Source organism: Stegostoma tigrinum, chromosome 1 (assembly GCF_030684315.1).
Source record: "Stegostoma tigrinum isolate sSteTig4 chromosome 1, sSteTig4.hap1, whole genome shotgun sequence".
Classification (NCBI taxonomy): domain Eukaryota; kingdom Metazoa; phylum Chordata; class Chondrichthyes; order Orectolobiformes; family Stegostomatidae; genus Stegostoma; species Stegostoma tigrinum.
Genome location: NC_081354.1, coordinates 107,898,985 through 107,913,944, shown reverse-complemented (window position 1 = coordinate 107,913,944; position 14,960 = coordinate 107,898,985). Strand labels below are relative to the sequence as shown.

At 37.8% G+C, this 14,960-nt stretch overlaps 1 protein-coding gene across 2 annotated transcripts in view; it reads right to left on the bottom strand.

Annotated features, from left to right (window-relative positions):
• Window positions 1-14,960, bottom strand: part of pdgfra (platelet-derived growth factor receptor, alpha polypeptide) — a 48,591-nt gene that overhangs the window by 15,754 nt on the left and 17,877 nt on the right. For both annotated transcript variants that reach the window (XM_048525079.2, XM_048525161.2), the window contains exons 3-10: window positions 13,476-13,787; window positions 10,997-11,263; window positions 8,728-8,858; window positions 6,539-6,713; window positions 4,741-4,930; window positions 3,688-3,803; window positions 2,427-2,553; window positions 1,984-2,180 (exon numbers count right to left, since the gene is read on the bottom strand). In XM_048525079.2, coding sequence (XP_048381036.1) covers window positions 1,984-2,180; window positions 2,427-2,553; window positions 3,688-3,803; window positions 4,741-4,930; window positions 6,539-6,713; window positions 8,728-8,858; window positions 10,997-11,263; window positions 13,476-13,787 — 1,515 coding nt within the window. The remainder of the gene's footprint in view (window positions 1-1,983; window positions 2,181-2,426; window positions 2,554-3,687; window positions 3,804-4,740; window positions 4,931-6,538; window positions 6,714-8,727; window positions 8,859-10,996; window positions 11,264-13,475; window positions 13,788-14,960) is intronic.

The window sequence follows — 14,960 nt, the reverse complement described above, 5'->3', positions numbered from 1 at the left end:
AAGTTAGCTCCTGACCTTCAGTTTTGCAATAGTGGAGATTCAGCGTGAATAATGCATACTGGCTGCCCTTGAATCCCCTATGCCTTGTTGTAATCATAGATCAATTGAAGTTGACTGTCATTTTTATATTTAGCAAATACTGAACTGATTTGTTTAAAATGCCGAAAATTCAACAGGGATTTCAAAAATTAAAATCAAAGCTATCTGTTGCTTAGTTGATAGAATGGCTGAATATACAGAAATTGATGGTGATGCACACTGCATACAATGGTTCCTAGCTTAACTGTGGCATGTACTTAAATGAAGTGTCCTACACTTGGTTTTAGAAAAGGAGTCAGCAGCTGACAAACTAATATGATGACTAACGTTCTCTGACTTATCATCGATATATATTTTGCATGATGAAAACATAGTATCTTGCCTTCATTGCCACGGACAGCTGTGGAGGCAAAGCAGTTGAGTGCCAGTAAGACAGAGATAGCTAGGTTCTTGATTGATAAGGGAATTAACGGTTACAGGGAGAAAGCAGGAGAATGGAGTTGAGAAATATATCAACCATGATCGAATGGCGGAGCAGGTACGAGGGGCCAAATGGCCTAATTCTACCCCTACATTATATAGCCTTCTGAAGGTTATCTTCCGCTTCTCAATAAACACACTACCAGGTAAAAAACTAAATGTTAGACTAAATCTGAGTTGTTTGCGATTCCCAACAACCAAAACTCAAAGTGTCTTCTATTTATTTGGCCAGGATTTCCAAATTCATTAATTTTCCTTGTTCTCTGAAGAGAAGTTCATGAATTTTGAGAGAACACATCATGACTTTATCCTATTAGTGGAATTTGGCTTTTCCAATTCAGGTTTAAGAAGAGCACAACATATGTCACTTCCTTTTTCTAACTGTTTCTGATAAGACTACGCAGGTTATTAGAGTAAGGATATAACAGACATGTTGAAGCAAGATGTTTCTAAGCAAAAGATAATTCAGCTTCAAGGAATGAAAACTATTATAAATGAGATGGTGCAAGAATGAGAACCATTGTAGTGACGTTAGCACCGGGGAAACTGGAACTTAGTGCAAGTTGGATACAAGCAGTCAAGTTTGGGTTTGTAAAGTTTAATAATTTATCCAGTTGACAGAGCCTATCTCATCATTATATTTAAAAGCTCAAAATAAACCTTCAAAATCAATGTCTTTAGAAAGTCCCAAAATACAAGATGCACTGCAGAAATTCACTAAGGCACTTTAGACAGCATCTTCCACTCCCTTGACAATTACCATTATAGAAAGAAGAACAAAGGCAGCAGATGCTTGGGGATGCCACCAGCTGCAAGTTCACCTCTAACACTTACTGTCCTGGAAATATATCACTGTTCCTTCAGAGTCCCTCTCTCCCTAAAGACATTGTGGGTCTTCATACAACAGTGGACTGCAGCAATGCCAAAAGGCAGCTCGCCATCAGCTTTTCAAGGCAATTAGGGAGGGGAAATAAAAGCTAGACTAGCCAGCAAAACCCACATTCTATGAATGACATTTTACTTTTCATTCATTAAACTATAATTATAAAAGCTCTAATGCTAAAGCCAACTCCCACCACCAGACATTTTCTATATGGGGTTGCAGGAGCAGACTGCAAAAGTAGATGCATGTTTTCAACGTAGGCAAAAAAAAGCCTTTTACAAAGTGTGACTTTGTTTCATGTTAAATTCTCCCAGCTCTTGCAACTCAACACTTTTGAATCAGACTCATGACAAGATCCTAGACTATAAATGTTGCATGAATTATAGCCTCAGGTTCATCCCCCATGCAGTTTGCCTGAGCTCACAACTTTGCATGGTATTTATATCGTGGAACCACCTCCAAAAAAGAAGTGTCCTAAGATGGACTTTACGACATGAAATGAATTATGCCACACATTGGACTGTTCACAGTAAACACTGAGCCACTGTTTGAGATGGAATAGAACAGAAACTCTTACTTACTGTGAGCCACCAGTTTGACTTCACGTGCAACGGCTGCAAGTTCATTCTTTGCAATGCATCTCACAGCCACTGTGTTATCAACTTTCTGAAAGGTCAGCTTACTTTCTACAGTATTTTTCTTGGTCTGATGGGTCTCAATACTGATATCACTGGAATTGTTGTGGAGAACATTCCAGAGCAATGAGTCATTAGCACACCTATAGTAAGACACAAAGATTCTTAGTCATATTTTCATTCCATTACTCATTGGAAATTTATAATATCTGAAAACAATTAACATGCCACTTGCTTAGGGGCCAAGAGGGAAACACTTATCCCTACTGAAAAATTTCATTTTGTTTCTTCTAACTGACTGTTAATTAAGGGAACTGGAATTTTTTTATTCAAAGAAACTTTTTTTCCTCACTTAGATATGCTGCACGATTGAATGATTAAGTCCTCACTTTTTTAAGTCTGTACATATCAGCCATTCAACCTCTGGGCTCGGTGTCCCATCTGCTGAACATGAAACTATCTGGCCACTCGCAGAACCGTGGTGGACATCAACAAGATTGATGATTTTTGCAGGCACTGTAAAAGAATAAGTAAAATGACATGAAAACGTTTGATCTCACTTGTCTGCCAAAATACAGTCTGATTCACTGCAATTTACTCTGCACTAACATCATTAAGGATATAAGTGACATGGGGAATTGACAATAATTACTCACAGCTCATAAGGGTTACCAACACAGAATCTTTAGAATATCAGCTATCTCACACAAAGATCAATAAGGCATAATGTCTAAGATCCTAGATAATTAATGAAATAAGACTCTCATCATGTTTTGTTCTTTTATTCTTAGAGTTTACTTGAACATGACGTGGAACCTATTAACATAGCTAAGAAAATCTAACAGAAAATATGAGAACAAATATCAGAACTAAGCAGTGAACCCACTCAGGTCAATTTAAATCTAACTCAGGGAACTGGTAAGCTTGTAATTAAAACTGTGCTGGTCGATTACCTTCTTGACAGTCACCCCTTTCCTGTCAGCCTAATGGAGAGGATTATATAGACACAGGCCTCATGAATTCATATCAGACAATATGGGACCGTATAGTTGCATTTAACGCAGATCCACTGGCTGAAATCAGATCAGCAGTTTTTGAAAAGGGGGCGAGGAGAAGACCCAGAGTTAATGTAGAATCCTTCTTAAGTGTGACCTGGAGCAGTGGAAGTGCTCCTTCAAACCCCACAAGAGAGTTACTGCCATTACTGCCCCACGTCTTCCCATTCTCCTGTAATCCCTTGGAACCCTTTGAGAATCCTTTCCCACAGCTTGCCGACATGATGACAATTTTTGCTTTAGTGCTGGCTGTTTTAGGCAGAGCAGCTGATCAGTGGCATCAGTGTGGGCCTCAAACTTAGACCAGCAAAAGCATTTTGCACTGTTCCTGCCTGAAACCCATTGGCAGTTCAAACTAATCTGACCTTTTATGAAAATTGCTCTGTGACTGACACATTTCTTTTTAAACATTGGTTGAAGTGCTAATGTGGTTCCAGTGTTTGATTATCTTAAGATTATCAGCATTATGCATCTGTAATCTTAACCTTCTAAAGTTGGAACTACCACTATCTTAAAAATTAACATTAGCATAGCATTAAAACAGGTACTACGAATATTGAATAGTTAAAGAACATACTGGTGTCTGTGCACTTACCTTTAACTTGTAAGTAAAATGTATGATTGGTACTATTATCTTCATTTTTAACAACAATAGTGTAAGCACCACTGTCTTGTTTCTTTGCACGAATTAAGGTCAGGTTACTTTGATACCTGGACAAAATACAAATCAAATAGCAAAGAAGGAGTTAGTGAACTGACAAAGCTGAAAATTTCCTTTTCTTAGTGGAAACATGCAGCTTAGAGTGAGCTCAGGGCGTTGGCACTGCTCCAATATCAGAAAGCAGAGCAGACCATTTTCACACAAAGTCAAATGAGATATATGATCTGATAATCTGAGTTTAATTGATGGATAAATGGCAAGAAAAAGAATTTCCAGCTTCAAAATACCACTTTTAGGAATAGGAACCTCACGTCCCACCTGAGAGGGCAAATGAAGCCATGGCTTAAAATCCAAATTGAAAATCAACACCCCTGACAGTGTAGCATGTCGTCGGTACTGCATTGAACTGTTCACCTCGATTTTCTGTTGAATTATCTGAAGTGGAGCTTGAATCCATGATTTTCTCACTCAGAGTTCAGAGTACTATTAATAGTTAATGCCAGAGTTTAGAAAAATATGAAGTGCATACAATTCTGAGTGAGACGGACAGGGTCGACACTGAGATGCAGATTACCTGTGCTTGTGAGTCTAGAATTAGGGAGTACCGCCTCAGATATTTAGGGTAAAGCTAAAAAGAAATTTCTAACAGTAAAACTTTGGAACTGTATTACTGCAAAGAGTTGTCGATGTTCAGTCAGTGAGTACATGAAAAACAAAAGTCAGTGTTACGTACTAAGGCAATCGAGGGATAAGGGGATAGCATGAGAAAATGGAGTTGAAGTGAGAGGTCAGTCACACTCTTAATGAATATTATTGAATGAACTCAAAGGGCTTAATGACTTGCTCCTACCCCTACTTCTCATGACATAATCCCAAAGAATTATCAGTGATGTAAAAGATGAATAGTTTGCATGGGTTTCTTCCAGAAAATTTATTGTGTGTTTGACTATGTATTGGACTTCTGCTGTTGTGTGACTTCTGCTTTACCTAATTTCCTGGATTTTTACTGTGTTGATCATCACCTCGTTGTTATCTTCTTGCAAGGTGATGTTGTCTTTCAGCCATGATACAGTGGGCTCTGGATAAGCCTCAATGTTCACCACAAACTGCTTGACTTCATGTAGGTCTGCAAATTCTTCTGTCCCATAGTTGGGATCCAAATTAATAAATCCTTTGTCTGGGGGAATGAAAAACATGGCAGGCAAATAAATTATATCAATCCAATAAAACTTACTGTAATTCTCTGCAATCTAGACTTTTTAAAACCAGTGAATTAGCGTGTCCACCAACTATCATTTTAGAGCAAAATCATTGCCCATTAAGCACTTTGAGAAGTCCCTGCCTCTTTCAGAAACCCCTATGTCCACCACTGCAGTAAAACACATTTGTTTCTTCTGTCTAGCACTTGGCATAACCTTTATCAGGATTGCACCTCAGTTTTATTTCACTTTGCATTTTATTGAAATTACAAATTGCATATTTTATTTGATTCACTCACACAATCTCAAGATGTCCAAAAACATTTATAGTCAATTAAATATTTTGGAAGCCAATGTAAGAAAATGTTCCAATGTATGAAAGATTGCAGCAAATTTGCACACAACAATCTCCCACAGACAGCCCAGGACCTGATACATTGTTTTGGTGCTGCTCATCGCGAGATAAAAATGCACAATAGTGTGATTGGATCTTTTACGACAGTTCAGCAGGACCTCAATTTAAGACCCTATCTGAAATACAGTGCAATACTTCCTCAGCACTGCACCAAAGTATCCACCCAGGTGGCATGCTCAACACTCTGGAGTGGGATTTGAATTCACAAACTTCAAATTAAAAAATAAGAGTGCTAACCAGACAGCTATGACTTACACCTGATATTGGAAATACCTTTCTGCTTGCCATTGGTTTGACTTTGCAACAAATTCTGGACATCATCTAAAAAAATGTGCAAAAATGCTGAAATCCCATGTTACAAAAATGTAGAATTTTACAGAAGATTATGTTGTTAGAGAATGTATCAACGGTGTTTGGACTTTGAAACTTATTTGGAACAAGGTTAATGGGCATCTTGTATTTATCCCTGCTCCTCATTTCCTTAAATTCATACCAAGCTGTTACCAAGTGTAACACTGCATTAATAAACTGGTTTATTGGTCTGGTTATTAGATAGCTCTGTTTATAGCAAAAGCCCTTCAGTGAGCCAACAGAGCAAACAGTTGGTCACTTCTGATTTGGCTCTTTCCCCTTTCTAAGAGCAACTCTCACACTACATCCCTTTTTTGCCTTCTACCTACTTGGCTACAGCAGAAAACCTGGATTTCAGGAAATTTGATCACAAAATATTTCATAAAGACAATATTTTTCACCTTGTAAGTCTGCCTCAGGGGATTGCCAATGGATGTAGAGAGGAAATGGCCAGAAATCTCTCCTATCCCCCTCATTCTCATTCAATGGTATAAGCTCACAGTAGCATACATCTCAATTCATAAGGGTGTGTGTGGTTGAAGGTGTGTGTGGGGATGGGGGGAGGAGATGACCACATGTTTTTTAGTTCCTAGCAATAGCTCATTTCTATTGTATTCAGTTGAATTTTAAATCTAAATCCTAAAATCTTTCATCATGTATGAAAGTTGTACCAAAATGTGCCTTCTGTGTGGTATAATAATATATTTAAAACTTTTCAAAGAGCACCCCTTGTAAATGTGTGGTTATTTGCACATGGGCATGCATTAGAACATATAACAGAGAGAAATAAATATGTAATTCCATAGACATTTATACCCACCGCTAACATGGATGTGAACTCGTTTTAATCTCTTGGTATCTTGAGTTGCATGTAACACAGAACATTCATAGAGTCCAGTATCTTCCAGAGTGGCTTTCTCAATTTGCAAAGTCTTCATTATTTTTAAGCTTGGTTGTCTTACTTCCTTAAGTACTTGGTGTACCTCAGTTCCTTTCTGCAGTGAAACAAGATGTACATATGAATGATTATGATTTATTTTAGTAATTAATAACTGGTTTTGCAACAAAATGCTCTTTTTTTAGCAACAGAGTAGACTTGAAAATTCTTGGAAGACACTGCACTAATAATAGTGTTAAATTGAAAGGTTTTCACTTCAGAGCAGTACTAAAGTTGACGTGCCAGCAGAAATTTTCCCAAATGATTCCTCTGTAGATCACACTAGAGCCGTAGAATCCATGTGTGGTCTTACTAAAGCCATATGGAATTGCAATTAGATGTGTTTACATTTTTACTCCAATTGCTAACATACCATTTGCTTTGCTAATTCCTGTACCTGCATGCAAACTTTCTGTGATTTGTGCGCAAGAACCCCCCCAAAATCCCTTTGAATGCAAATGTTTACCCTTGTCTCATAATTGAAAAAACTTCTGTTTTTCTAACCAAAATAGACAACTTCACATTTCTACACATCAAATTTCAGCTGCCATGTAGTTCTCCACTTACTTAACCCATTTATACACTTTTGTAATGTCTTTGTTTCTTATAGCTTACTTGTCCAGCTAATTTTGTATAGACAGCCAAACTTTGAAATATTATATCATCCCATCATCCAATTCATTGACGTAGATTGTAAACACCTAGGATCCAAGCCCTGAAATGTATGGTATCCCACTAGTTATAGTCTGTCATTTAGAAAATCATTCATTTATTCCTACTGTTTGATTTCTGATCATTGACCAGTTTTTGATTTGTGCTAATATATTGTCTATTTCCTAAGTCCTAATTTTAGTGTAACAGTGTATTGAATGACATTTAATCAAAAACACTTTCAAAATTCAAATATATTGTATTCACTCATCCTTTTATCTTAGTAATATCCTCAACAAACTGGATTAGGCAAATTTGACTTGCCTTTGATAAATCCATGTTGATTCTGCACGAAAAATATTAAATTAATGGCCCTGTCATTACAATTTCTCCAAACGCTGCCTCTAAGAGACTCACGCATATTCACACTAATCTCTTCATTCTGACATACCTATTGAGGCTGTTACAATCTATTTTTGTGTCTCTCACTAACTTACTGTCAAATCCTATTTGCTTTTCTCATATGTCTGTCTTGCTTAGTTCATTTCTAGAATTCCTAAACTTAATATTTCCTTTGGCAATGACAAAAGCCCCTTTCTTTACTTTGATATGACTTTTCAACTCATTTTATTAGCCACAGATTTCCCATGAGGTTTGAATTCTTTAAGAGGATGCAATTTATTGTAAAAATGAATCAATTATCTAAATTTTTGCCTTTGTTATCCGTCATCCTATTTACTAATGTTGTATCCCAATCAACCTTAGCCAAGTAGGTTTTCATACTTTCCCAAATTACTTTGTGCAGATTTGAGGTCCAGGGTTCTAGGTTAACTAAATCACTCTCCAACACAATATAGAATTCCACCAGATTATGATCACTCATCCCAATATCGATGAATTATTGGTTAATCATGTTAGATTGCATAAAAATATTTCTAAGACTTTAAAGATAGTAGGAACTGCAGATGCTGCAGAATCTGAGATAATAAAGTGTACAGCTGGATGAACGCAGTAGGCCAAGTAGCATCAGAGGAGCAGGAAAGCTGATGTTTTGGGCCTGGACGCTTCTTAAGGGTCTAGGCCCAAAACGTCAGCTTTCCTGCTCCTCTGATGCTGCTTGGACTGCTGTGTTCATCCAGCTTTACACCTTGTTGTCTAAGACTTTAAATTTCCAATTTGGTTTCTTGATATACTGCTTCAGAAAATCACCACGAGTAGTGGTTGCCAATCTCAAAATACACTGAAAACTTTACAGACATTGTCACCTTCAGATCTCCATCATTGCGTACTGTTAAAATATTACTTATACTATGAAAATATTACATCACCATTATTTTCAGCAATTAAGCATTGTTCTCCCAAAAATTGATTCCACATGAGGAAACAAAGTAATCCAAGAAAACAAAATCAATTTTATTTACGTTTTTCCTTGGATAATTCCAGTCTATGTTCACCACTTCATTATCCATTACCAGGCACGTCACAAAGATTGGTTCACCCACTTTCACTACGGTTTTCTCAGCTTCTATTTCTACATAAAGGTCATCTGCCACTAGAAAATAAAACACAAAATGTTATTATTAAAATGCATTTCAGGAAGAACAGACACGATAATGCTTTTGATTTAGCAATAACAAGTAAATGTTCAAAAATAATACATATAATTTATACTTCTTAGGAAGAAAGATGTTATGCATTTGCAACAAAATTGTGGAATAGCAAAAATGATTTTACTGTAAATGGCAAAAGAAGAACACTTCCCCCTTATTGCTGAGGATGAGGAAAGAAACTCATTTTTACCGGGGAAAGAAATTCTGAAGTAGATGCGATTTTATTGGCTGATAGTATCCCTAATTAAGCAACACTATATAGTGAGTAATCATGACAAGTCCTATATATGGTCATACATGCTGATTGGTTATTACCTTAATGTACAAAGCAAAGTGTGTTGAGTATCATTTAATATCAAGATGTAAAGTCATCTTAGACATCTTCTAATTTAAATTTCCTTGATCTTTCAAAAGTTATAGCTAAAAATTCATCCTTAAAGTGTAACAATAGTATTAATCACCTTTAATTGTCTTCATGTTTCAGACTAAGTTATCATGTGACTACACAAACGTTTGTGATAGGGTCCATCTACCACAATGTGTTTATGCCTTGTAACCAGGGTTTGAAATGAATCAGTTCCAGTAGATTGAAAATCTCTTCTAACTTTTATCGTAGAGGACTAATGTGAAATTGGTTTTTGCAGCATCCACTTACTTCCTATTTAGTCTGGAAACCACATCTCAAAACAACAATACAAACAAAAATGCTGTGGTTGCTGAAAATCTGAAACAAAAACAGAAAGTGCTGGGAAGCGAAAACTCAGCAGGTCACGCAGCATCTGTGGAAAGAAAAACAGAGTTAATGTTACCAGGCCTGGGACTCTTCAACAAAACCCTCACTTCTCATAATTTGACCATCTCGCTCAGAACAGTTAAAATAAGAAAAGGCAAAGAAAGATTAGCATCTTGGGCAGTACAGTAACCCAACGGTTAGCACTGCTGCCTCACATCACCAGATCTGGATTCCATTTCAGTCTTGGATGTCTGGATTTTGCATATTCTCCCCAAGTCTGGGTAAGTTTCTGCTGGGTGCTCTCATTTCTTCCCACAGTCCAAAGATGAGCAGGTTAGATGGATTGGCCATGCTAAGATTGTCCCTCATGTCCAGGGATGTGCAGGCAGGATAGCCAAGGTAAGTACACAGATGGGGTTAGGGTCTAAGTTGGATCCTCTTTGAAGGGTCGATGCAGATCAATGAGCCAAAAGGCCTCTTTCTGCACTGTAGGGATTCAATGCTATGGTTTATATGGCACCTTTCACAACTTCAAGACATCCCAAAGTGTTTTACAGTCATTGGAATATTTCTTTAGAATGTAGTCAATGTAATGTAGGAAATTAAGTGGCCAATTTATACCCACATGCTTCCCATAAACAACAATGTGATTATAAACATTAAATCTGCTTTTATGGTGCAAATTGAGAGAGGAAGACTGACAAGGGATAACTCTCCTTCTTTTCTTTGAAATGGTGCTATGGGGTTGTTTATATCAGCCTGTCCTGTAGAGTTAGTATTGCACACAGAATAAATCACCTCTGACACTACAGTACTCCACTGGAGCCGTAGCCCAGATTTTTGTAGTGAAACTGCAACTTTCTAACACAGCATCAAGTGTGCCATCAACTGAGCCACAGCCGAGTAAGCAACTGGGGTGGGGAAGCAGGGAACTGACGCTAATACAAAAGATAATGCTGTCCTGAGGCTGAATGAATGCGTTATTGAATAGAAAACAGGGAGATCATACTGTGTCTGCCTGTACTACACGTGGCTGAGGTGGGCTCAATGCTTCCATTCGTCAATGCTTATGTGGTTTACAGTGAAAGAAAAAGGCCTTGAAAACAGAGTTTAAGATTTCTTGAAAAGTTGCAATTAATTGCAATACCAAAATTCTTCAGACTTACTAGTACCATGTTATTCAAATGTTCAACAACATTTTTCTACATTGAGTGTTGAATTGATTGATTTTGAATGAATGGCAAATAAATTTATGAATTTATGAACAAAAACATAAAAACATAAATGTTCAATACATCTCAACTAGTGTTGTTCTAATGGAAGACAATAAATCAAAAGTTGCTTCACCTTTAAATCTATTAACAATGTACTCTTCTGATCTGTGCTCCACACCACTGATCGTTGTGATACAGGTATACGTCCCCTCTTTGAAGAGGCCACTGAATCCTTCTTTATTATTATAGGTTGTAGAAATCATGGTATTAGTATCAACATTAAGCAGAGTGACATGGACATCTGGATCAGATACACGACATGGGATTTCTGCAATTTCACCCTCTGCTGCTATTACTATATTTTCAAAATACGCTTGTGGGATGAAAGGATAGTCAGGATCTGTAAAAAGACCAATAGATTTCATAATCAACTGTTTTGCCAAGGTTTGAAAGAAATAAAACTTAAAATGAACACACAAAAAGTCTAAATGTATCTGTGATCATTTTGCAAAATATTACTCAGCATCTCCAAGAGCCAACATCAAAATACTTTATCCTAAAACATGTGAAGACCGGGAGCATTTTCGTTTCACACACGTATTTTGCACTATTTGCACTCCCTGACTGGAACTGAGATACTGGTACACTGCTTTTGTTGGAACAAGAATTTAGATGTAAAGATTAACTTTTTTTCAGTGAGAACTATTATCTTGTGCCTTGTTTCCACTGCAAAGTTTTTCATGAAAGGGAACGAGCATTATTCAACACCTGGAAGGAACTCTGGCTTATAAAATATTGCACTGATGCCATATGAGAATGAAAAGACACCTTAGGGATTTTAGTCCGGGCCATGGCTACACAAAGCCATCTAATTCAAAATGCTAAGTGTTTGGCAACAAAATATTGTAACTTCAACTAATTTTTTTTTGGTCTGAATGACTTTCAGCAGCTCACAGTCGATTTGCCAAAGGGAGTTTCAGCTTAGAGCAAAGGAAAAACTGATGTCATCCAACTTGTCACTCATATTTTAACTTCTACCAGCATCCTGGAAAGTCTCCAATTCAAACTGTCAGATGGAGAGGTCATACTTTTTGCATGAACTAGTTGTGTAGAATGCAACAAGCTAATTAGAAGAATTTCTGCTTTCATAAGAAATGAGGGTGATCAGACTGTTCGCTTTTTGGTTGGGTTTTTTGAGGTAAAGTCAGTGGAGATTCAAAATTCGTTTCAGTGAGCACATAATAGAATGGAGAGCAGAATGTTGTAACCAGAAGGAAAATAATTAAACTGGGGATCTCTGGACACCTTTAATGGTGGGAGCTGGGAGAGGTTAAAGACAGGGTGGAAGTCTGAAGTTGACAACCACGAAGAACTGAGGGTAGATGGTCAGACATGGGGTGGGCAGAATGGGTGGCATGGTTGGCTAAATAAGAGGGTTAAAGGGGCTGAAAGCATCGATGACATGGAGCAACAAGCAATCATCATCATTTATGGCTTAGCAAGTCCCAGTGAGGGAAGGTAGGATACTTGAGATATGGGTGATGAGGGTTGAGGATAACTGTTGTTAAGATATATATATGATATTCCAGAAGTAATCAGCCAAGTCAATCATGTTAGAGATGATATAGGAGGAAAAACATGGAATAAGAAAGCTACTAATTTTGATGTCCTTGTTTGCAATTGCCACACCTCTGCAAATAATATTTGCTTTACAAACCATGCTAGTAAGTCTTGAAGGATTCAAACATCAGGAACCTTGGTTTCAACGATGACTTGCCTGTTCAAACTTAGTAACATCTATCCTTGAGTATGTTTGGCAGATGTTTATGTTTCCTTTAGCTTTTCTGCAGTGTTTGTCCTCCCCTGTTGACTAACCTGTTAATACTCATCAGTGGTGTTCACACATTAGTGAGGCAATAGCAACTGTCAGTCTGTACCCCAAAAAAGGAGTCAACACCGTGATGAGAGAAAGGAGAGAGATTTTTGCTCAGAAATAGATATGTTTATTGTGTCAGAGCTTGTAGAGCCAGCACAAATTTCTAAGTCAAGTTTTTAGGGGCTTTGAATCCGAATTTGAAAGAAGTAATTCCAGCAATTCCAAATTAGAAGGGAGCTGCTTTGACATTTCCATTGGTGAGTGCAACGCAACGTGTGGAATTGAGCTATGCAAAATCTTTGGAAGTGCCAGATCCAATCTCCAGCCTCAGTTAATTGATCTCAACCAGATTGATGTAATTGGTGCCTATGTTCATGCTATAGAGTAAGAAAAGTAAATTAACCAAAGTTCCCTTTTGCTGATGGCTGTGTAGTAAGTATTGCTGGAAACTGTGAGCTTATGAAATGCAGTCATGCTGGGGCTCAGTTACAACCTGTGCATGGATTAACAAACTGTCAAAACTGACTGTACTGACTCACACTGGCTCTCAAGAATGACTACATGGCTGAGGTAGGAATTGGGCGGCACCCCCCAAGTAGTTTCACACAGCAGAATTGGACTTTCAGAAGAAATAGGGTGAAAAATAGTTCAAAAGGCAGCTAATAAAACCATTGACAGTTAAACCTAAAGCTTTCTTGTGTACAAACTTGAATTGTTCCTTTCAACGTGCACAGACCTGGAACAAAAACGTAGATATCTCGTCCCTCAATCTCATCATCGAGCTGGAGTGATGGGTAATAGCAGGTGTACCTGCCAGTATAAATTCCTGTTGCATTATGGACATCTAGTGATTTCACAAAGTTTCCACTGTTGTTGTTTTCATCTTTTCTGCTGATATTCTCCTCAAAAGATTCATAAACTGGCAACTCCCAATCCACTTCATTCTCCCCGGAGCACTTCAGGCTGAATGACGAATGGAGAGCAACTCTTATTTCAACTGTGCTGGGGTAGACATCTGGTATTGTCTGGCACTCAACCAGCTGGGGCCCTGTAAGCCAGAAAAAGAAGTATGATGATCATTCATAGAACTGAACGAATACTCTGCTGTGCTCAATTATCTTCTGTCAGAGCCAATTACTTCAGTGTCACCACAAACATAATGAAGTGCAGTTCAAACATTGGAATGCTCGTAGATGGAATAATCATTTACAGTGCTCCCAAATATACTATTCTTTCCTTCCTTCAGCACAATACCATTCACCACTTGAGAGGGGAGCTGATTGCTCTGGCACCAGACCTCTACCAATCAATTTCTGCAACACCCAGCTAGTTGGTTCAGGGTGGTCTTTCCAAAAGGTTTCCCCCATCTGTGGCAAGTAGCTTACATCTGATTAGCTCCTGCCTTAATGACCTGGCAAAAATTTGGAAGATCACTAATCCATGCATTGAATACTTCCCATGCTGGATCTGTGATGGAAATTTAGAAGGATAAGAGGGGAATTGATTGAAACTTACAGAATACCAATGGACTTTGATAGAGTGAGCATAGAAAGGGTGTTTCCAATCATCAGAGAGACCAGGACCTGAGGGGGCTGCCTCAAAATGAAGGGATGACCGTTTAGAACAAAGATGAGGATGAATTTCTTCAGCCAGGTGGGGGTGAATCAGTGGAACTTATTGCCACAGAAGGCTGTGGAGGCCAGGTCATTGCAGGTATTTAAGACTGAGATAGATAGATTTTTGATTTGTGAGGGTTATGGCAAAAAGGCAAGACAATGGGGTTGAGAACCATATGGAGCAGTCTAGGTGGGCCAAATGGCCAAATTCTGCTTCTATACCTCATAGTCTATGTTCTTATAACACAATATATAAGAATTTTAAGGCACTTTAAGGCCCTGGTAACTAAAGTCAGTGTAAAGAAAAAAAGCTTAAATATGTTGCTTCTAATATAACGTACATAAAAATACATTTTTGTAAATAGCATAGGCAATGAAAACACATAATGGACCAGTTTCCAAATGAGTGCATTGAGGGTGACACCTCGCTGATGAGAAACATGTATCAGTACATTTTTCTGACACATTTCCTCTAAATGGTCAAAAAGTCATGTGAAGCATTCCTTTAGATCTCATATTGGCAGTTGAAGTTCCTAGATCATAGCATGCATTCCAAAAATTGAATTACTTGTTCTCATCATTGCATGGATTGATCTGATAACAGA